The sequence below is a fragment of the Lacerta agilis genome, chromosome 3, assembly GCF_009819535.1.
Source record: "Lacerta agilis isolate rLacAgi1 chromosome 3, rLacAgi1.pri, whole genome shotgun sequence".
NCBI lineage: Eukaryota > Metazoa > Chordata > Lepidosauria > Squamata > Lacertidae > Lacerta > Lacerta agilis.
Window position 1 is genome coordinate 113,787,858 of NC_046314.1, and position 23,360 is coordinate 113,811,217.

The 23,360-nt window shown below is 46.6% G+C and overlaps 1 protein-coding gene across 1 annotated transcript in view; it reads left to right on the forward strand.

The window, feature by feature from the left end:
• KIF13B (kinesin family member 13B) overlaps positions 1 to 23,360 on the forward strand; it is a 172,769-nt gene that overhangs the window by 59,829 nt on the left and 89,580 nt on the right. The window contains exons 3-9 of the mRNA XM_033145167.1: positions 4,861 to 4,873; positions 7,335 to 7,395; positions 10,762 to 10,854; positions 13,504 to 13,684; positions 15,449 to 15,536; positions 21,566 to 21,700; positions 23,016 to 23,128. Coding sequence (XP_033001058.1) covers positions 4,861 to 4,873; positions 7,335 to 7,395; positions 10,762 to 10,854; positions 13,504 to 13,684; positions 15,449 to 15,536; positions 21,566 to 21,700; positions 23,016 to 23,128 — 684 coding nt within the window. The remainder of the gene's footprint in view (positions 1 to 4,860; positions 4,874 to 7,334; positions 7,396 to 10,761; positions 10,855 to 13,503; positions 13,685 to 15,448; positions 15,537 to 21,565; positions 21,701 to 23,015; positions 23,129 to 23,360) is intronic.

A 23,360-nucleotide genomic window follows, 5' to 3' on the forward strand; every position in this document is an offset into this window, starting at 1 on the left:
GTATTTCCCCCCGTATAAGACTATATTTCCCCCAAACAATTTTAAGTTTAAAATTGGGAGTTTTCTTATACATGGAACATTGCAATTATTTATTTCTTAATTTGGATCTCAAATAATAGGGGTGTCTTATACACGGGGGCGTCTTATACGCGGAAAAAATACGGTAATGTTGCCGTGCTGAGAATTTCTCTCGCTCTTGTCCTCCGCGCTCATTAGCTGTCTCTTTCACAGACAGGAGAAGAATTATCTGCATCCAGCCCCCCCCCCCCGGGTCATGCATGCGTGTACATGTACGTGGTCCGCTTTGATGTTGGCAAAACTAGTACGTATGCAGCCACCTTCGCTGGGCATGTGCCCTGCAGATGCTTGGGCTGATAGGAATTGTGGCCTAACCCGTCCAAGGACACCAGGTTTGGGGGAGGCTGCCCACAGCGATTGCCTGAGCTGCAAGCTGTGCTTGGCTGCCCTGTGGTTTTCTTTCATGGGAGGGGCTTCTGGTCTTCTGCTTAGCTGCGAACATCAAATGAGGCTGTGTGTGCATCTTTGTGGAAAGAACACAATGCTTATTTGAAATCGGCCTTTTGGCCTATATCGAGCTGCTTGTTTTACACAGCGTAATCCTCTTTTTGAAACCTCCATATGCGGGAAAGGGCCACAGGGATTATGTTCTTATTGCTGCTTTTAATCCCAAGCGCTGAATATAATACGAGCACAATAAAGACCTAAATGTTTTAAGTGACATATAATAACATAATCCTGTCTCGCAATTTGGGGTAGGGGCAAAAAGCTGCTTGGCTGGACAGCTGCGTTGAAAAGCAAGTTTCAAATGGGCTGCTGTGAATTGTGCAGATCTCATTCAGTCACATGAGCCGTGCTTGCACGTAGTGATAAACCATGGTTTAGTGTGGCATGCATGAGCCACATTGGGTTTTTCTTGGCCTCTCACGTCTCCTTGTCCCACACAGCTGAGAGGATAAATTCAACAGCTTCCACTTCTGCTTTTAACTAACCATGGTTTGCTGTGCCTTTCGAATCCAGAATTGCTGTTAAGGCTAACCACAGTTCATTTCAAAAAGACTGCTTAAAACTCATCTCTTCGCCTAGTCTTTCCCAAGGGGTAAATCAGCTGTGTCGATGTATTAAGATGATGTGCAGATTTGTGACGCATTTTACGCTTTCCTTGGGAATGTACATTTTGCAGTTCCTTTTATGCTGTTTGCCACCATGATGGTTTTTGCCCCTTAATGTTGGTGTTATAATCCCCCCCTCCGATAGAGAAATACATAAATCAAAGCCAGCTTCAGAAACCGCTGTTTGATGTCGGCTTCTTTGGAATTAGCCAGTTAGCGCGGACCGCATTTTTGATGGAACAGACCACATGACAGGCTGCAGTTAAGCAAAAGCTCCCAGCCTTTCCCTTTACTTGGAGGCACAAAGTTTGCTCTGTCTTGTTCCTCTCCATGCACGCTGTACTAAGCCATTTGCGCGATGTGCGAACGCAGCCAGCTTTTCGGAACTCAAGCCCACCATAGTGCAAAAAAATATTGCTTCTTTCCTGGCTGTCAGCTGCGCCGTGCAGGTGGGAGCTGTGTGTGTGTGGATGTTTGCCAGTCAGCTGTGTGGCATGCTCGTTCACACAACCCAGGGGACATGAAGGCTGGCAATGTCAGCCCCGCTGTGTGGGAATCCCATGCGGACAACCGCGGTGCCTGGAGACAGGCAGTCTGGTCATGCATCCCTAGCAGTGACCAGAGGAGGAATTGGCCTGCTAGATCAGGCCAATGGTCCGTCTAATAAAGCATCCTGTTCTCACAGTTGCCAGCCTGTGGGGAACCAGCATGCACAAGAGCACCTCTCCCCTCCTGTGGTTTCCAGCAAATGGTCTTCAGAAGCATCACTGCCTCCGACTGAGGAGGGCAGAGCACAGCCATTCTGGCTAGCAGCCATCATTGTGTGGTGTAGTGGTTAAGAGCGGTGGACTCGTAATCCGGTGAACTGGGTTCGTGTCCCCGCTCCTCCACATGCAGCTGCTGGGTGACCTTGGGTGACCCTGTTTGTTGTGGGGGAGGAAGAAGGGAAAGGAGAATGTGAGCCGCTTTGAGACTCCTTTGGGTAGTGATAAAGCGGGATATCAAATCCAAACTCCTCCTCCTCCTCCCCCTCCTCTTCTTCTTCTTCTTCAGAGCCAGTGTGGTGCAGTGGCTGAGAGTGGTAGACTTGTAATCTGGTGAACTGGGTTCGCGTCCCCGCTCCTCCACATGCAGCTGCTGGGTGACCTTGGGCTAGTCACACTTCTCTCTGAAGTCTCTCAGCCCCACTCACCTCACAGAGTGTTTGTTGTGGGGGAGGAAGGGAAAGGAGAATGTCAGCCGCTTTGAGACTCCTTCGGGTAGTGATAAAGCGGGATATCAAATCCAAACTCTCCTCCTCCTCCTCGAATTTGGTTCATCCTTTCTTTAAAGCCATCTAGTTGCTGGCCACTCCTGCCTCCTGCAGAAGTGAGTTCCGCAGATTAACTATACGCTGGGTGAAGAAGTACTTTCCTAAATCTTCCCACACTCAGCTTTGTTGGGTGTCCAGAGTTCTGGCATCGTGTGTGTGTGTGTGTGTGTGTGTGTGTGTGTGAGAGAGAGAGAGAGAGAGAGAGAGAAGCTTTTCTCTGTCCACTTTCTCCACCCCGTGCATCATTTATTTTTTTAAAAATCCTGTCATGTCGCCTCTTGCTCCCCTCTCTAGACTTAGAAGTCCCAAGCGGAGTAGCCTTTCTTTGCAAGAGTAGTCGCTCCTCCCGGAAGCGTTGTTCCTAGCACTGCGCCTGACTTCTGCCGCTTGTTGTTGTTGTTGTTCAGTCGTTCAGTCGTGTCCGACTCTTCGTGACCCCATGGACCAGAGCACGCCAGGCACGCCTATCCTTCACTGCCTCCCGCAGCTTGGCCAAACTCATGTTAGTAGCTTCGAGAACACTGTCCAACCATCTCATCCTCTGTCGTCCCCTTCTCCTTGTGCCCTCCATCTTTCCCAACATCAGGGTCTTTTCCAGGGAGTCTTCTCTCCTCATGAGGTGGCCAAAGTACTGGAGCCTCAACTTCAGGATCTGTCCTTCTAGTGAGCACTCAGGGCTGATTTCTTTAAGGATGGATAGGTTTGATCTTCTTGCAGTCCATGGGACTCTCAAGAGTCTCCTCCAGCACCAGAATTCAAAAGCATCAATTCTGCCTCTACTACGGTGCTTTTCTCTGTGTGCCTGTTGACTCTTAATCGGACGCAGGGTAAGAGCGGAGCAGCAGCGGTCAAGGTCAGATCATTATGCCGGGAGACAGTCCAAGCGACATACATACCCCGAGAGCTGAGCGCCGCCTCCCCTTCTAAGCACAAGTGGCCAACGAGAGAGGACCTGCGATTCGTGTTTTATTCCTGTGACTCTCTCTTGTCTCGCTTTCCCTTCCTCCACCACCCAACTGCTGCTGGCCAGAGGCGGATGGGAAATGTCAGGGTCAGTCTCCTTACACCTGATTGGGGGGGGGGGAGAGATGCCAGGGGTGTTTCGTCGCTAATATTGCTGGCTCCTCTTCCCCCACCACCCCGCAGTCTCATCATGTGGTTATCTCACATTGAGAATGGCATTTGGATTTCTGCAAGCTGCTTGCCTCGGGAGAGGTGGTCAGCGCTTTCCCTGAAAAGCAGGGTAAAAATATATTATTATTTTTTTTATAAAGATTTTATTATTTTCCATATATAAACAAAAGAAAATACAAAAATACATAATAAACAACAAACAATAAACAACAACAATAACAGTGACAATAACAATAAACATAAGAAAAGCACAAATACATAACTAAACATACACCTATCTCAATCTTCTTCTTAATTCTATCTTCTTTACATACTTATTATATTAAATTGGGAGGCAATGACACACACACAAAAACGAGAGCAATCTTCTTGCAAACAGGGCTGGGAGATAAATCGATATGCCGCCCAAAACCGGTTTGAAGTCCATATCGTGATATCGGTTTCATCATTCTTGACCCGGCAGTATATTGTGAATCATGAAGTGTGTGTTTGTGTTACGCAAAAAACCACGATGTGGGGGAAACCGTGAAGCCAGCCAGTGCGTCGGCATAGCTCCATCCTAATTCCAGACATCGCGATATTTCGGTACATCGCAATGTTTAGCTGGTGATGTATCGCGATGTTGGAAACCAGATATGGCCCAAGATTTGGATTTCTGCAAAATCTGTGGGATCTTGACCACGTCGTATCTGCGATCCTATGCAGTGGAACCTCGTGTTATGTACCGTCCTCCTTGCGAACGCTTCGGGTTACGAGCTCCGCTAACCCGCAAGTAGATTCTCCCGGTTGCAAACTTTGCCCTGGGATGCGAACAGAAGTCGTGCTGCTGGCACAGCGGCAGCGGGAGACGCCATTAGCGAATGTGCGTCTCAGGTTAAGAACGGTTTCGGCTTAAGAACGGACCTCTGGAACGAATTAAGTTTGTAACCGGAGGTGCCACTGTATCTGTGTACTTGGGTGAATCGCAATGTAAGTCTTTTACTCGTCACTTCCGGAACGCTGTCCTGTGTGCGGAAATGCCTTTCTTCTGACAAGCCGGCATATTTGCAGGAAAAAAAACTGATTATTGAAAGTGATATTAAACCGAATGCTTTTGAAGATTCGTATCTGCATCAAGTGACCAGAACCGTTGTCTTGTGCATTTTTAAACTTGTGATTTCTTTTGCACTTACAAAAGAGAGAGATAGAGCAAGGTATTAACCTGTTATTTTCCTTCTCTCCCTCCTTCTACCCCGACCGCTTTTTCCTTGCATGTCGCGTGATGTTCCTGTTTCTGAACTGTAGGAGCCAACCCAAGGTAAGTCTTTTCGGATTGCACTTTGGAGCCTGGTGTGGGTGGGTGGGTGGGGAAGCCCTGATATTTATTTGCCTTTGGATTCTGTGCGGAAAAATATTTACCACTTTCTTTCTAAATGTGCTCGCTGCTACTGTGCAAGGAAGGGGGGGGGGACAAAACATGAAAAGCTCTTCTCTCCAGAAGCACCATTGGCAGCCAAGATATGAGTCACAGGAACAAATGACAGCATGGTCACACACTGAACGCTGAGGATTGTGGATGAAAGATTGTGTTGTGTGGGGGTTTTTCTTCTTCTTATTAAACCACACAAATCGTTTCCTCCCATTTGCACAGCGTTGGAAAGTTGCAATTTCTGCCTGTCAGTATTCTCTCCGTCTCTCTCCTGGATCTGTTCCCTTTCATCTTCTCCAAAGGTTTTATTTTCGGACAGTTTCCTTTGCAGCGTTTGAAAGAAGTTGCAGGCCCAGAGGGGGGAGGCAAAACAGCCTTAAATGGCTGCATTGCAGGGGGTTGGACTGGATGACCCTCAGGGTCCCTTCCGAGTCTGCAATTGTATGACTAGGAAAACTAGTGGGTGCTTAGAGTATGTGGGAATGTATCCTCATGGAAGCTTTGGTCAATGCTTGTTTTTTTTTAAAATTGGGATGGAGTTGTGCAGTGAGCATCTCAGTTGTTCTCATCCTCACTCGCTTTCTCAGTGCATTTCTGAAAGGCTGCAGAAGTGCATCAGACTGCAGATTCCAGGCATGTGGGTTGCTGCAGTCAACACTGGTCCCTGCCAGATTGAGCCTGGGGAGCAGGGAGCCACTAAAATCTTGCTGTAAAATAGACACGGGGAGGAATTGCCCCCAAGAATTGACACTGCCAGTCCATCAACCTCTAGTCTAGCATTCTTCCAAGTCTGGGTTCCCAGTTGTTGGACTCCAACTCTAATAATAATAATAATAATAATAATAATAATAATAATAATAATAATAATTATTATTATTATTATTATTATTATTATTATTTTACCCTTCCCATTTGGCTGCGTTTCCCCAGCCACTCTGGGCGGCTCCCAACAGAATATTAAAAACCCTACATATATTAAGTAAAACAGAAACAGTGTCACCCTACCCCACCTATCTCCCCATCCCACTCACCTCTCCCCCTCTTCTCTTCCTAGTGTCTCAACAACAAAAATGTTATATGGAAAAATACGAGAGAGACATTGCATTACCTTTGTAAATCAAGAAAATCTTGAATAAAAATATTCCCAAAAAAGCAACACGATAAAACATCAAACGTTAAAAACTTCCCTAAACAGGGCTGCCTTCAGATGTCTTCTAAAAGTCAAATTGTTGTTTATTTCTTTGACATCTGGTGGGAGGGCGTTCCACAGGGCGGGCGCCACTACCGAGAAGGCCCTCTGCCTGGTTCCCTGTACCTTCACTTCTCGCAGTGAGGGAACCGCCAGAAGACCCTCGGCGCTGGACCTCAGTGTCCAGGTTGAACGATGGGGGAGGAGACGCTCCTTCAGGTATACTAGGCCAAGAGAATTGGTCAATTCTGGACTGATGGGAGTTGTAACTTTGCAACATCTGGAAGACCGCAGGTTAATTGCCAGTGACCTATGTGGAAAGTTGGCAGCAGTTAAGCTGACCAACCCAGATGTTTCCATACTACAACTTCCATCTTCCCTGGCCAATGACTAAACTGGCTGCGGATGATGGGAGTTGGGAGTCCCAGCAGCATCTGATCAAACAGGGTTTCCCAAACTTGGGTCTCCAGTTGCTTTTTGACTACAACTCCCATCATCTCTAGTTAGCAGGACCAGTGGTCAGGGATGATGGGAACTATAGTCTGAAAAAACAGCTGGAGACCCAAGTTTGGGAATCGCTGTGATAAAAGAGCGCTGCTTCAGTTAATTCAAAATGCAAAGGCCCTTTCGAAGTGTAGCTGCTGAGCAGGGACTACAGGTGAAACTCGAAAAATTAGAATATCGTGGAAAGGTTCATTTCTTTCAGTAATTCAACTTAAAAGGTGAAACTAATATATGAGATTGACTCATGACCTGCAAAGCGAGATATATCAAGCCTTTATTTGTTATAATTGTGATGAGTATGGCGTACAGCTGATGAAAACCCCAAAGTTGAAATTAATTTGGGGTTCTCATCAGCTGTACGCCACAATCATCACAATTATAACAAGCAAAGGCTTGACATATCTCGCTTTGCATGTCATGAGTCTATCTCATATATTAAACTCCAGTAGCTAATGAAAACAATTGCTTACATAAATGGACTTTTCCACGATATTCTGATTTTTCGAGTTTCACTTGCATACACATCCTAAAGTTATCGTTGGACAGCCACGTATTGGTAGCTGGATGTCTGTTTTCCATATGGCCTGTTAAGCTGGTTGGATTGTTCACCTCGTAAAAGTAAGACTCATAAGATGTCTCTGGTTTGTCTCTCTGCAGGTGTTTGCCTACGATCACTGCTTCTGGTCTATGGACGAAGCTGTCAAGGAAAAATATGCAGGTAATATTTCAGGGCTGAGATACAGACCTAGTATCGATCTAGCAAGGAACCTGCATTATACCAAGACAGGCTGTTAGTCCGTCTAGCTCATTATTATCTACACTGAGTGGCAGAAACTATCTGGGGTTTTCTCCCGGCTCTGCCTGGGCATGGAACAGAATATTTGTCTGAAGGGGTTGTTCTTGTTCAGTCATTCAGTCGTGCCCGACTCTTTGTGACCCCATGGACCACAGCACGCCAGGCACTCCTGTCTTCCACTGCCTCCCGCAGTTTGGCCAAACTCATGCCAGTTGCTTCGAGAACACTGTCCAACCATCTCATCCTCTGTTGTCCCTTTCTCCTTGTGCCCTCCATCTTTCCCAACATCAGGGTCTTTTCCAGGGAGTCTTCTCTTCTCATGAGGTGGCCAAAGTCTTGGAGCCTCAGCTTCAGGATCTGTCCTTCCAGTGAGCACTCAGGGCTGATTTCCTCCATGGGACTCTCAAGAGTCTCCTCCAGCATCATAATTCAAAAGCATCAATTCTTCGGCGATCAGTCTTCTTTATGGTCCAGCTCTCACTTCCATACATTACTACTGGGAAAACCATAGCTTTAACTATACGGACCTTTGTCAGCAAGGTGATGTCTCTGCTTTTTAAGATGCTGTCTAGGTTTGTCATTGCTTTCCTCCCAAGAAGCAGGCGTCTTTTAATTTCGTGACTGCTGTCACCATCTGCAGTGATCATGGAGCCCAAGAAAGTAAAATCTCTCACTGCCTCACTGTCTGAGGGGGAGGGTTAGTCAGTTTCAGAAAGTCGATCTGCTAGGCCAGAGGTTTTCAACGTTTTTGAGTCCATGGCTCCCTTGGCTAACTACAGTGCTAGCTTGGTTCTAAAACTTAATCCATTCTGGAAGTATGTTCCAAAACCAAAGCGTTCCAAAACCAAGGCACGCTTTCCCATAGAAAGTAATGCAAAATGGATTAATCAATTCCAGACTTTCAAAAGCAACCCCTAAAACGGCAATTTAACATGAATTTTGCTATCTAACGAGACCACTGATCCATAAAATGAAAGCAATAAACAATGTACTGTAGTCACACAATCAATCAATCAATCAATCAATCAGTAGATGAACTGGGTTCCACACAGCCGCAAAAATAAAACAAAAAAAGCTGTAAAAACAAAAACGCAAAATAAATAGCAAAAACAGACAGACCTCAGCACAACGCTCAAAATGGAATTGTGGCACTCAAATCAGAAGCGCAAAGACTCAAAATGGAGCATGTTCGGCTTCCAGAAAAACTTCACAAACTGGAACACTTACTTCCAGGTTTGTAGTGTTTGGGTTCCAAGTTGTTTGAGTACGAAGGCGCTTGAGAACCAAGGTATAAAGGTAAAGGTAAAGGTACCCCTGACCATTAGGTCCAGTCGCAGACAACTCTGGGGTTGCGGCGCTCATCTCGCTCTATAGGCCGAGGGAGCCGGCGTACAGCTTCCAGGTCGTGTGGCCAGCATGACTAAGCCGCTTCTGGCAAACCAGAGCAGCGCACGGAAACACCGTTTACCCTCCCGCCTGAGCGGTACCTATTTATCTACTTGCACTTTGACGTGCTTTCGAACTGCTAGGTGGGCAGGACAACGGGAACTAGTGGAGCTCACCCCGTCACGGGGATTTGAACCACCGACCTTCTGATCGGCAAGCCCTAGGCTCAGTGGTTTAGACCACAGTGCCACCTGTGTGCATTCTTTCTGTGGCTCCCTTGTGGGGAAACGTGGTCCGAGCCTCAGAAGTCCAGTTAAGTCGCCTCTTGCCTGCAGAGCTGGCAGCCTCTTGCTCCTCTTCAAGCACCTTCCCTTGTGGAGTGTTCCCTCAGCCTCCACTCCTCTCTGCTCTCCTTGAGGGTCCTCCGGGCAGCTATGGCCACTTTCCCCGGTCTCTAAGCTGCCCCATCCCCACCCCAAAGAGAAGTTCCTGTTCCCTGGCCAGCCCCAGAGGCGCCCTTCGCCTGCGGAGCTTGTAGCCAGGGCTGCTGCAACAAACAGCCACACAAGCCTTTGGGAGGCACAGATGTGAGAGGACATCAGAGGAGGGAGGGAAGGAAAGAGGGACAGAGGCCAGTGTTGCCCGCAGCACCCCTGAGCATCATTCAAAGCACCCCAGGGTGCCTCGGCACACGGGTTGAAAACCACTGTGCCAAACTGAGGGAGACTCTCCCAGAGGCAATATTTCAAGCGCCAATGGCCGAAATTTTATGACTAGCAAACGGTTCACTCAAGGCCCCAGAGAGTCTGTGTGCCCACCCCCTCCTTAACTGTTAATACAGAGATTCACAGCAGAGGCTGAAAATTATCTGGGTTCATACCAACATGGACTCTCCTGTTACTTCCCGAGAAATCACCAGTCTGAGCAGAGGAATGTTGGGTGGGCAGAGGGGGCTGCTGAACATTTCCCCAGTCATCCTTTTCCCAGCTCAAGATTTGCCCTGCCCAAGTTGCTTCCAAAGTTAAAAGACCAAAAGGCTAAATCTTACCAAGTTTGGCTGCACACTGATGTTCCCTGCTGGATGTAGGCATGCGCAGCCAAGGTAAGCAACCATGTTTTCTTAAACTCTAGTTTTTCCACAGCCCCAGTTTTCATATAGTCTCTGTATGATCACAAGGATTTAATTCCTTAGAAGCTTGCAGGGCGACGGACCGACCATTTTAATTTTAATTTTCTTAGGAAAGAAAGCAGGCACTTCCACTGAGCAAGAGGAAGTGGTCTTATTATAGATAATGAATAATGAAATAATAATACTAACACTAACAATAACAATAACAATAATAATAATAAAAAAATAAAAATAAAAATAATAATAATTACACATCCTCCTTACAGAGCCATCTCCTCAGCCTCGGTCCTTTTACAGCCAGGCTCTGAAAAATGCGCTTATCTGTAGCTCAGGCTGGATTCAGACACAGAGAATCAGTGTGGCCTAAATGGATGGAGCTGACCTGGGAGACCCGGGTTCGAATTCCCTGCTCATTTGCCAAGCTTCCCAGCAGGGTAGTGGGTGAGGGCAAAATCGCAAGAGAGAGGGCCCACATTCCCAAGTCCGTACGCTGCTGCCTTATCGTGATCCATGCCGTGTTGGTGTAAACGCAGAGTAACACAAAAGGGACTTACTGGAGACTTCACTGCGATCGGAATAAAGATCTGCTCTGCAGCTTCCGTCCTTAAAGGCTTCATTTACTTTGGACGCACATGAAAGACGTTAACGGTTCTCATATGATGTGTGTTGCAGCGTGTTTTGAAGTCCTGGAGGGTCTTATCAAAGGAGGTTTACGACTTCTCCCTCTTCTGGCTGAGGCATTTGAATCTTTTTTTTTTTTGTTCTAATTTTAGGCCAAGACGTTGTTTTCAAGTGCCTTGGAGAGAACATTCTCCAGAATGCTTTTGAAGGCTACAACGCGTGCATCTTTGCCTATGGACAGACCGGTAAGCACTTGCCCATTGGGAGAATGGAAAAAATAAAATAAAATAAAATAAAATAAAATAAAATAAAAGGTTTCTGATTATATAAGGTTACGCTTTGGCAGTTTGGTTAGACCCTCCCCGTCCCCTCCTCGTTGCTGGAATACGACTCCCATCATCCCTGACTGTTGCCCCTACTATGGATGATGGGAGTTGTAGTGCCACAACATCTGGCAACCCAAGTTTGAGAAAGGCTGATTTACCGCAGCCGCAAGGGACAGAAGCTGCCAGGATGGGGTTAGAGAGAGACGTACAGACCCTCCTTTGCTGAGCAGTTGGCCATTGATCCCTATGGGGACTGCGCTTCTCTGGGCCTGAAAACTGTGGTCTGTTTGGGGTTTTGCTCTGCTTCTACGTAGGTGAGTGGCAGAAGGGCAGCTCACCTCCTCACCATCCTAGACTCCATGGAGGCTGTCGGCTGTCGTTGCACGTAGAGCAAAAGCTTAGTTGATGCAGTGAGTGGAGAGGGTACAGGTTGGGGACAGGACTGAACTTCCTCTCTCCTGCCCATCAAACTTTTTTATGTTGCAAACTGCCCTGTGCCTTCAGAAGAAGGACGGTATATACAGGTAAATTTAACAAAGGTTAAGAATAAACTTTATATGAACAGTGAGCACTGGCGATACGGGGGTTTGATAGTTTTTAGGTTGGGGTGGAGGGAATTTCCCCCCTTGCTTATTCTGCTCGCTGCCTCTACGCCGGGATATCGCAGAGAAGGATCTCTCCTGCCTGCTTTGTGACTCAAGCACAGCTTCTTTAACCCACGTCTGGTGGAAGATTTCGATGGTTCACCTGGCCCCTTTTGATTTGACAGCACGAGTTTTGTTTTTAAGGTGGTTTGTGAGTAATGTGCTGTGCATAACCAGCAAAGCACAAACCTGAAGAGCTACCTCCGTTTTATAATAATAGTAATAGTAATAATAGTAATAATAATAATAATAATAATAATAATAATAATAATAATAATGGCAATACCGTATATACCCGAGTATAAGCCGACCCAAATATAAACCGAGGCACCTAATTTTCCTACAAAACCTGGGAAAGCTTATTGACTCAAGTATAAGCCGATTCACCTTTGCCGCTGTGGAGGAGGAGGAGGAACGAGCAGCCCAAAAGCAGCCCTTTGGGCTGCTCCTTCCTCTTCCTCCTTTGCCAAGTTTGCATTTATGCGAGCAGTTCAGGAATGGAACAAGCTGCCTGGGGAGAGTAAAGAACCGCCGTTCTTGTACGCTTCTTAAGGAATGGTTGACTGGGGAGAGCGGGTGGCAGCATGAGCGGAGAGAAAGGGCTTCTTTCTCGCCGCTCCCACCGCTCGCCTCACTCAAGTATAAGCCGAGGGCAGCTTTTTCAGCACAAAAAATGTGCTGAAAAACTAGGCTTATACTCAAGTATATATGGTAATTTATTATTTATACCCCACCCATCTAGCTGGGTTTCCCCAGCCATTCTGGGTGGCTCCCAACAGAATATTTTAAACACAATAAAACATCAAACATTAAAAACTTCCCTAAACAGGTGTGCCTTCAGATGTCTTCTAAAAGTCAGATAGTGTTTATTTCCTTGATGTCTGATGGGAGGGCGTTCCACAGGGCGGGTGCCACTACCGAGAAGGCCCTCTGCCTGTTTCCCTGTAACCTTACTTCTCACAGGGAGGGAACCGCCAGAAGGCCCTCGGCGCTGGATCTCAGTATCTGGGCTGAGCGATGGGGGTGGAGACGCTCTTTCAGGTATACTGGGCCAAGGCCGTTTAGGGCTTTGAAGGTCAACACCAACACTTTGAATTGTGCTCAGAAATGTACTGGGAGCCAATGTAGGTCTTTCAGGACCGGTGTTATGTGGTCTCGGCGGCCGCTCCCAGTCACCAGTCTAGCTGTGACTATAGCAGGAAAGGCCAGAGATCATGGAATCATAGAATCATAGGGTTGGAAGAGACCCCAAGGGCCATCCAGTCCAACCCCCTGCCAAGCAGGAAACACCATCAAAGCATTCCTGACAGATGGCTGTCAAGCCTCAGCTTAAAGACCTCCAAAGAAGGAGACTCCACCACATTCCTTGGCAGCAAATTCCACTGTCCAACAACTCTTACTGTCAGGAAATTCTTCCTAATGTTTAGGTGGAATCTTCTTTCTTGTAGTTTGATTCCATTGCTCCATGTCCGCTTCTCTGGAGCAGCAGAAAATACAGTGGTACCTCTGGTTGCGAACGGGATCCGTTCCAGAGGTCCGGCCACATTCCAAGGAATTTGCAACCGGAGGACCGCTTCTGCACATGCAGGCAGTGTGGCTTCTACGCATGCACGTGTGGCGAAAAATACTTCTGGGTTTGCCGCATTTGCATCCTGAAGTTTACGTATCCAGAGGGATACGTAAGCGGAGGTACAACTTCACATTAATGTTTGTGGAAGGATACATCTTCCCGTGGAATTTCTTCCATGAATTTGGAGTTGTTTTGCTTCACCTTCCCACCTCCAAATCTAGAACACTCCCCCTTTTTTGCCGGTCTCCTTGGCAGCTCGTTTAAGAAGGCACCCTGAAATTCTCCCCTTCTTCCTATCCGCCGCCCTTCTCCTCCCTTCTTCCTAAAGCGCCTCTTCCTCCCCTTTTTACGCAGGGTCCGGAAAGTCGTATACCATGATGGGCACAGCTGACCAGCCTGGACTAATCCCTCGCCTGTGCAGCACCCTCTTCGAAAGAGCCCAGAAAGAGGAGAACGAAGAGCAGAGTTTCAAAGTGGAGGTTTCCTACATGGAGATTTACAACGAGAAAGTCCGGGACCTCCTGGACCCAAAGGGGTAAGGTGCAACGCGGCAGGAATCAAGGTGGCCAGCAACCTATTGATCCAGGCGGTGAAAGCCTGCCTCTTCTCAAGGCACTCCTTCGGGGGGGGGGGGGACAGCTGAATGAACGTGTCTTTCTCTGAACAAAATGGACAGTTTTTGCTTAGCGGGGAGGGCCAGCCCTCCGTAGCTGGGTATGTGCTTTGCTTGAGGAATATCCTGAGTCCTCAGCGTTTTTGGGTAGGGCTGCAGAGGGTGGCACTGTGGGTTAAAACACAGATCCTAGGGCTTGCTGATCAGAAGGTCGGCGGTTTGAATCCCCGCGACGGGGTGAGCCAACCTAGTAGTTCCAAAAGCACGTCAAAGTGCAAGTAGATAAATAGGTACCACTCTGGTGGGAAGGTAAACGGAGTTTCCGTGCGCTGCTCTAGTTCGCCAGAAGCGGTTTAGTCATGCTGGCCACATGACCCAGAAGCTGTCTACGGACAAAAGCTGGCTCCCTCGGTCTATAGAGCAAGATGAGCGACCAACCCCAGAATCGTCAGATTGAGACCATGGTGCTGGGAGAGAAGGGATTGACATTACCTTCTTGGGCTGCCTGTTGTTATTATTACTATTACAATTACTATTATGATTATTTAAATGTATTACCTGCCCTTCACCCTAAGGTCCCGGGGCGAGTTACAGCAATTTAAAATGCAGCATTAAAAACAGTTTTGAATAATTTAGAATTACAAAAGCAATGCAATCACGTCTAGCAGCCACAACACACTGTAACAGAAAGTAATAAAAGCTCATGCAATTGCTTATATTCGGAGTTCCAATCTTTCCGAATTAGAGAACTTCATCTTTTGAGGGTCGAGGCTAAGTCATGAAAGGAGAGGGAAGTCTAAACAGCCCCAGACATATGTCCTTGGCAAATATCTCTTACCCTTCCCTCTTCTCAACCCTCCCAAGATAATTGCCGCCTTGCATTAACTCGGATGCCTTTCAAACCTAAAGAAGTGTTAACAGTTATTTGTCTGTACTTCCCTGTTTGCGCGGAAAGGAATGTACAGCCCTTATCTCTTCTATCTTTCTTTTTTGTGTGGCTGCATTCCTACCCTCCACCAATTGCAGGAATTGATTGGCAAAATGTGCCTTGACACACTGGGCATGATCTAAGCTGAGCATCCTTTGATTTCAAGAGGACGGGTTTAAGCAAGTGCAAAACTCTCCCGTATAGGGACGCGGGTGGTGCTGTGGTCTAAACCACAGAGCCTAGGGCTTGCCGATCAGAAGGTTGGCGGTTCAAATCCCCGCGACAGAGTGAGCTCCCGTTGCTCGGTCCCTGCTCCTGCCAGCCTAGCAGTTCAAAAGCACGTCAAAGTGGCAGTAGATAAATAGGTACCACTCCGGCGGGAAGGTAAACGGCATTTCCGTGCGCTGCTCTGGTTCGCCAGAAGCAGCTTAGTCATGCTGGCCACATGACCCGGAAGCTGTACGCCGGCTCCTTCGGCCAGTAACGTGAGATGAGAGCCGCAACCCCAGAGTCGTCCGCGACTGGACCTAATGGTCAGGGTTTCCCTTTACCTTTAAGCTCTCCTGTTGGAAATCGGTAGCACTTAGCATCATCGGCTGCCTGGGTCATGGGCATACCTGTCAACATTTCCATTTTTTTGCGGGAAATTCCATTATTATAGCATTGGGGAACAGCAGGGAGTGTTGACAGCTATGGTCAGGGGCCCGACATTTGCAAAGAGAGTAATGCCTTGTTCTCTGTGCTTGCTTTGGAAACAGGAGTCGACAGTCTTTGAAAGTAAGAGAGCACAGCGTTTATGGACCTTACGTGGATGGGCTTTCCAAACTGGCTGTTGCCTGTTACAAGGTAAAGAAATCCAATTGTTTTGTGGCAATAGCAGTCAAAGCTGCTTACAGCACATAAGAAAATAACAATGTCGCAGTTCAGACGCGACAGTCCCAGTCCAATAAACTGTGGGTTGCTGGACTTAGGTGGCGCTTTGTTTTTGCAGAATCATTTTTTACCGATTTCCCAAGTTTTAATGAATCAGCCACAAATTAAAACAAATTATTATATATTTTTTTATAAAGAATTTATTGGTTTTTACAAAACGAAGAACAACACAACACATACACAAACACAGACCAAACCCAACCCCACAATCCAAACATAATCAAACATATATAAAACACACCAACAATTCTTCTTCTTGTTTATACAAAAAAAAAACTTTTCTAGTTCGAATCTTTACTAGGTGACTTCCCCTGTTTTCCCTCCTTTGGTTCCAATTTCTAATTTACTTTAGTAACTTCTTTCCTCAAAAACTAAATCATTCCAAAAATCAATGCTCATCACTTCTTAACTTAGATTAACTCTATTCCAAATATAGCTTCATATTAATTAATAATATAACTTCATTACATAACAAATTACTTCTTGTTCCAAATCATACATCTTCTTTCACTTAAACTACTGTTAATAACAAAAAAAGATTCAAATATCTCTAAATCATTCAGAAATCAATAATCATCACTCCTTAGCTTAAATCAACTCTATTCCAAATATAAGTTCATATTAATTAATAGTATAACTTCAAAACACAACAAATTACTTCTTATTCCAAATCATACATCTTCTTTCACTTAAGCTGCTGTTAATAACAAAAAATTCAAATATCTCTTCTCTAGTTCAAAAACTTAAAATCTTAACACACCGGCTTCAGGGTACCATAATAAATCCTAATTTTAATTTAATTTATTATATTTCACCCTATCCCTTTTCTGACCATCTTCCTGTGCCTTCTCTGGATCTCCCCACAAACATTCCTCCATCTTACGCCAAAACCCTTTTTCAAAATGTCCTCTTTCCTTGTAAGGCCACAGTTCCAGACAGAGTCTATAACAGTCCTTGCAGGAAGCATCAGGGTACACAAATCTTCACAAATTAAAACAAATTAAATACCTATCCTGCCTCCATGATTGGGATGCCTCCCCTCAGCACCAGCCTGGCTTCGCTTCAGGAAAACTAGAATATTTGCAAGTCTATTACTTAATAATAAGTTGGTGTTCCGTATCGCCCACCTCTGGGTATACAAGGATTAAGGATATGATATGCTCTCAAGACAGAGGTCTTGAACGCCTTCATTCTCCTGGTCTTAAAAAAATAAATAAAAATCTTGTAAAACCGGTTTAACGGGCGAGCACACTGTTTGCAGAAATGTTAGCGCGATAGCCTGAAGCACTTACAGAAAGTTTAGCATGGAAGGAAGGTGGCTGGGGCCTCTTGGCTGTGCTTGCAGCAGCCACACGTGGAGAACAAAAGGGAGACAAAGCCAGAAACACAGGAAGCAGCCTTACGCTGAATCTTCCTGGTGCCGGCCCACTCATGAGGCAAGGTGAGGCGACTGCCTCAGGCGGCAGGATACACAAGGGGAGCAGATCCAATCTCCCAAGGACTGCATTACTTGCTTCTGTGGCGTTCTCCTTGGGGGCCGGATCTGTCCCCCGCCCCCAAATGTCGCCTCTACGGTGGCCCGTTAGGGTCTCAGAGGCACTGCCAGTCTCCTCCCACCCTTGTTCCCGATGTAGACTGTAATTCCCTCCTTGTTCCTGATGTCGGTCTTCACTCACCTGCAACACTGCGTCCTGGTTCTGGGCGCCACAATTTAAGAAGGGTGTTGACAAGCTGGAAGTTGTGCAGAGGAGGGCGACCAAGATGATCAAGGGTCTGGAAGCCAAGCCTTATGAGGAGCGCTTGAAGGAGCTGGGTAAGTTTAGCCTGGAACAGAGGAGACTGAGAGGAGAGAGGAGAGCCATCTTCATTCAAATATCTCAAGGGCTGTCCCACGGAAGGTGGAGCAAGCTTATTTTCTTCGCTCTGGAGGGTAGGACTTGAACTTGTAACTTGAATCCACTGGTTTGTGCGCTAGCCTCCAGAGCAGGAGAAAACAAGCTTATTCCATCTTCTATGTGACAGCTCTTGAGATATTTCAAGATGGCTATCATATCTCCTCTCAGTCTCCTCTTTTCCAGACTGAACATACCCAGCTCCTTCGACCGTTCCTCATCAGGCTTGGAGGAAAGGGCTATGGATGGCCACAGCTGGAGACAGCAATACTTCCATGTAACAGTTTCTGGAAACCCCGGGGAAGCAGGGAGGGTTCTTGCATTCAGATCCTGCTTGCATCCATTCAACTGCTGTGAGAGCAGGATGCCATTGGTCTGATCCAGCAGGGTCACCACTGAGAAGTGGGGGGGGGGGACTTCCAGATTGCAGAGCAGGACGCCAGGCCTACTCTGGGGGAAGGGGGCGTGCCTTGCATAGTTGGAAATGAAGCCCCGAGCAGAACGGAATCAACCCAGCAGCTCTCGTGACGGGTTTATCTTCCGAGCTCGAAGCTTGTTTAATTTCGAGGCCGGGTTGTTCTGTGCGGCCGGAATGTTTTCCTTTGCTCTGAATTAATGTTTTGTTACCCAGCCGACTTGTCAAAATAAGGGAAGGAATGTGCCCAGAGATGGTCAAGGGCAATTGGAACAAGATGAGTTTTGTAGGGGGCTCCCCTGAAACGGCATCTCTCTGCACGAGTCCGTGGATAACACGAGATGTACAGGTGAAACTCGAAAAATTAGAATATCGTGGAAAAGTCCATTTATGTAAGCAATTGTTTTCATTAGCTACTGGAGTTTAATATATCATGACATGCAAAGCGAGATATGTCAAGCCTTTGCTTGTTATAATTGTGATGATTATGGCATACAGCTGATGAAAACCCCAAAGTTGAGATTGTTAATTTGGGGTTCTCATCAGCTGTACGCCATAATCATCACGATTATAACAAATAAAGGCTTGACATATCTCGCTTTGCATGTCATGGGTCTGTGTCATATATTAGTTTCACCTTTTAAGTTGAATTACTGAAAGAAAGGAACCTTTCCACGATATTCTAATTTTTCGAGTTTCACCTGTATGTTGTTTTGCTAATTCTTACAGCACTCCTGAAAGAGAGGCATATTTGTTATCGCCATATGGCGGATGGGCAACATGGAGGCTCAGGAACGACTGCCTGGCATAGTCAGATTTTGAACCAGGGGCTTTCCAGTCCCAGGCTGTGCACATCGTTTACCCTTCACAGAGCTACAGTTCCCAGCACCCGTAAACTACAGTTCCCAGGATTCGGTGGGGGGAAGCTGTGTGCTTTAAATATCTGGCGCAGACAGAGCCCCTTTCTGTTTGCCTCTGCGCTAGGCCATCTCCCAGGATGCAGTCATTGCAGGGGGGTGGACTAGATGACACTTGGGGTCCCTTCCAACTCTCCGATCCTAGGATTCCGTGATAAGCCTAGTCCTCTTTTTTCCTGCGCATATTGAGGAAAGAGCTCTTTCTACGAAGCGCCAGCATGCTGTGTAAGCTGCCTCAAGAATGCTTCCATATTTTTTTTAAAAAAGTAGGGAATAAATAATTAAAATGAGCGTTAAATGAATGGATTTCAAAAAGAAACAGCCCTGTATCTGTGAGAGCAAGGGAAAGGAGAAGCTGGGGACACCCTTCTCCACGATCAGCTGAGAGCTGCCTCATCATCTGCTTCCATTTGCAGGTTTATTTTTGTAACGTTGCGTAACCTAGTGATATTTTCATGCTTCGATAACCGGCTCTTGTACTCGTGAGTGGCTCAGAAGCCTATATCGGCATTAAGTGGCATATAAATTAATTAATTAACAGCTTGGGGTTGTTTCTGTACCGCTTCACAGGGCTCTATCTAAGCAGTCTGCAGTGAAATCAATGCATAAAATAGAGAATTGGCAAAAATGTGCATCTCAGGCACTGACTGCAACATCTAAAGACGTCTAACACCAGAAACTATGTGTGGAGAGATGAAAACACAAATTTGGCTAAGCCTTAATCAGCAAATGTTTATGTCAATAAGCCCCTCCCCATCCATGGTACTAGGAGCATGTTGGGGGTGGTATTTGAGTTCAGGAAATACAGACCGGGGGGGGGGGTGTTCAACTCTACTCGCACCCCGCAAACATATGTGCAATATTTTTTCTCTGTGATTCATTTTAGGGACTTGGAATCAAGAATGCTGAAATTACCATATTTTTCGCTCAATAGGACACACTTTTCCCCTCTTAAAAAGGAAGGGAAAAAGTCTCCGCGTCTTATGGAGCGAAGGCGCTGGACGGCAGCGGGATCCTTCGGCTGCCTCTGGAGTCGCAAGCGGAGGGATGCCTCTGCCGCCGGAGCCGAGGCTCCTGTCAGCTTTTGGGTTGCTCGTCCCCCCCCCCCTGCCCTTTTGTCACTGGCGGCAGCAGCTGTGGACAAGGAACGTCCCAGCGGCAAAAGGGTGGCGGGGGGGGGGGGGAGAATGGGCAGCCCAAAATCTACTCATCCCCCCGCTGCCACTCGCAAGAGCAGGCATGGGATCCGCAGTTCGGAGAGGTGCAGCTCCTCTCCCAACCACAGCTCCTGTGCCTGCCCTTGCTGTGATGAGTCTGTAAGGGTCTGGGACTGGTGGCGGGATTGATCCTTGCCTAACTCGTTACAACACTTGATTCAGAATATTTTTCCCCCTTGTTTTCCTCCTCTGAAAACTAGGTGCTCCTTATGGTCAGGTGCACTTTATGGAGTGAAAAAATACGGTAGTTGCCCTGTCAGCCTTGATAGCTCAATAGGTTAGAGCATTTTGCTGATGATGCCAAGGTTGCAGGTTTGATCCCCTTATGGGATGGCTGCATACAGTGGTACCTTGGTTCTCAAACTTAATCCGTTCTGGAAGTCCATTCCAGAACCGAAGCGTTCCAGAACCAAGGCGCGCTTTCCCATAGAAAGTAATGCAACATGGATTAATCTGTTCCAGACTTTTAAAAACAACCCCTAAGACAGCAATTTAACATGAATTTTACTATCTAACGAGACCATGGATCCATAAAATGAAAGCAGTGAACAGTGTACTTCGGTCACACAATCAATCAATCAGTAGCTGAACTGGGTTCTACACAATTGCAAAAACAACAACAACAAACAACAACAACAACAACAACAACAAACAAACAAACCACAAAAACAAAAACGCAAAATAAACAGCAAAAACAGACAAACCTCAGCGTAATGCTCAAAACGGAAGTGTGGCACTCAAATCGGAAGCGTAACACTCAAAACGGAGCACGTTCGGCTTCTGAAAACAGTTCGCAAACCGGAACACTTACTTCTGGGTTTGTAATGTTTGGGTTCCAAGTTGTTTGAGTACCAAGGCGTTTGAGAACCAAGGTACCACTGTACTGTAGGAGAGTTGGCTTTGACCATGGGTAGGCAAACTAAGGCTGGATCCGGCCCAATCTCCTTCTAAATGCGGCCCGCAGACGGTCCGGGAATCAGCATGTTTTTACATGAGTAGAATGTGTCCTTTTAATTAAAATGCATCTCTGGGTTATATGTGGGGCATAGGAATTTGTTACCCCCCCCAAGAATATAGTCTGGCCCCCCACAAGGTCTGAGGGACAGTGGACTGGGCCCCTGCTGAAAAAGTTTGCTGACCCCTGGCTTAGACAATCCTCAGGGTATCCTCTAATTCTCTGTGAACCCTTTGGGTTGGGAATGGACATAAATCTAAATGGTTTTTTCCTTCTCTAATGAAAACGGCAGTCGTGCCACCGGTGCTGCTATCCTTTTTAAGTTGGAGCACAAACTGCCCGCTTGGTCCTGACCCACCCACGGAAACCCAGTGGTTTAATGGAGAGACCCCAAGCACCGGTTTGCAGAGAAGATCGGGCAGCTACCGCTGTGTGAAGTGTGAAGCCAAGCCCAAACTTAGGAAGTCCTCCCTGGTGTGTTCGCGCCGCACCTGCCTTCCTGCAGATCCTCACTGCGGTTGCTTTTCAATCCTGCCCTTTGTTTAGGACATAGAGTCTCTGATGTCCGAAGGCAACAAATCTCGGACGGTCGCTGCCACCAACATGAACGAAGAGAGCAGCCGATCCCACGCCGTCTTCAAGATTATCCTCACGCACACATTGTACGATGCAAAGTCGGGGGTGAGTTCTCGAATTCTGCACTTCTGGTCTCTTCTGAGAAGTGGTGTCCACCTACTGTAGGGGGTCTTTACAGTTTCTGGGGCGAATGGAAGTTGCAGCCCAAAATATCTGGATGAAACCAGCTTGGGGAAAGTGGAATTGGTGCGTTTGCTTTATCCTAAGTCAAGAAACCGCATGTTATGCGCTCAGTTTAACAGGCTTTTGCACACAAACAGGGGGTTAACATACAACACAGAGTATACGAATAAAGTGCTGTGGTTAGGGGAGCCTTTCTCAACCTTGGGCCCCCAGCTGTTATTGGACTACAACTCCCATCATCCATAGCTAGCAGGACCAGTGGTCATGGATGATGGGAGTTGTAGTCCAACAAAATCTGGGGACCCAAGGCTGAGAAACATTGGCTTAGGGTGTCAGACTAGGACATTTGAGACCAGGGTTCTAATCTCCACTCAACTGTGATGTTTACTTTTGGGGGCCGGTGCCCCCCTGGTTCCACAAACTCATCCTCATGGCCCCCTAGCCTATATAAAGCACCTTTCAAAATAGAGGTTTGCATAAGCCACTAAGGAGGATAATAATGTTAAGGATAATAATGTCAATGTCTATATTCTTAACATATAGAATAAGAGAAGAAGAAGAACATATATTTAAGGAAGGTTGGAAAAGGTTTATAGAATATATGGGAAATAATTGTGTATAACTGAAAACGCTGGCAGCATAAGATAAATTCAACAGTGTAATTAAGTTTTGATGGATGCAGTAATGGAATACTGAATGATACAGTTTTTGTAAAATATGCAGGGATTTATGATATGTAAAATGAACCATGGAAAGAGAAGGGAAGTCATCGATATCTTTAGGATGTAAAATTAGTATTTTAAATTGTAAAACAGAAAATTTAATATATTTATATGTGATAATGCATTAAAATTCTAAGCGGTGGCAATTAATTGCATGTGTATTCAAAACTGAATTAAAACGATTTCATCTATCTAATTAAACAAAACATACAAACTTGATCCAGTGATTCCCTCTTAGCACCCCCTCCCCCAATAACCCCACCGCCCCCTTTGGAAGCCCCTTGCCTAGCTGCTTTCGCAATTGAGCAGTTTGCACAACGCCAAATAGAATAGAATAAAATAAAATGAACGCACTATCCCTTTGGCGCCGCGGTTTTCTTTTCCTCCAACCAATTCCCGAAGCACCCTCCCTTGGCTTCTTCCATCTAAAGCGGAGGCGCCCTGAACCGTTCCGCTTGGGCCCCGAGTTCAGGCGCTGCGTTTCTGGGCTAACTCCCTGCTCTTTTGTTCCGCAGACGTCTGGCGAGAAGGTGGGCAAGCTGAGCTTGGTCGACCTGGCAGGCAGCGAAAGAGCCACCAAGACCGGGGCTGCGGGGGACCGGCTGAAGGAAGGAAGCAACATCAACAAGTAACAGCTTGGTTTCATAGGGCGCTGAATGCTTCAAAGGGGTGAATAGCGGGGAGGGGAGGGGTTCGCGTGCCCCAGCGCATCCCGTTAATCCGCGAGAACAGCAGCAAGAGACGGAAGGAAGTAGCAGGATCAGTGCGCTTGATCTCACAGGAGCGGAAATGCCCGCCTTTGACACCTACAGGTGGAACTTGAAAAATTAGAATATTTTGGAAAGATTCATTTCTTTCAG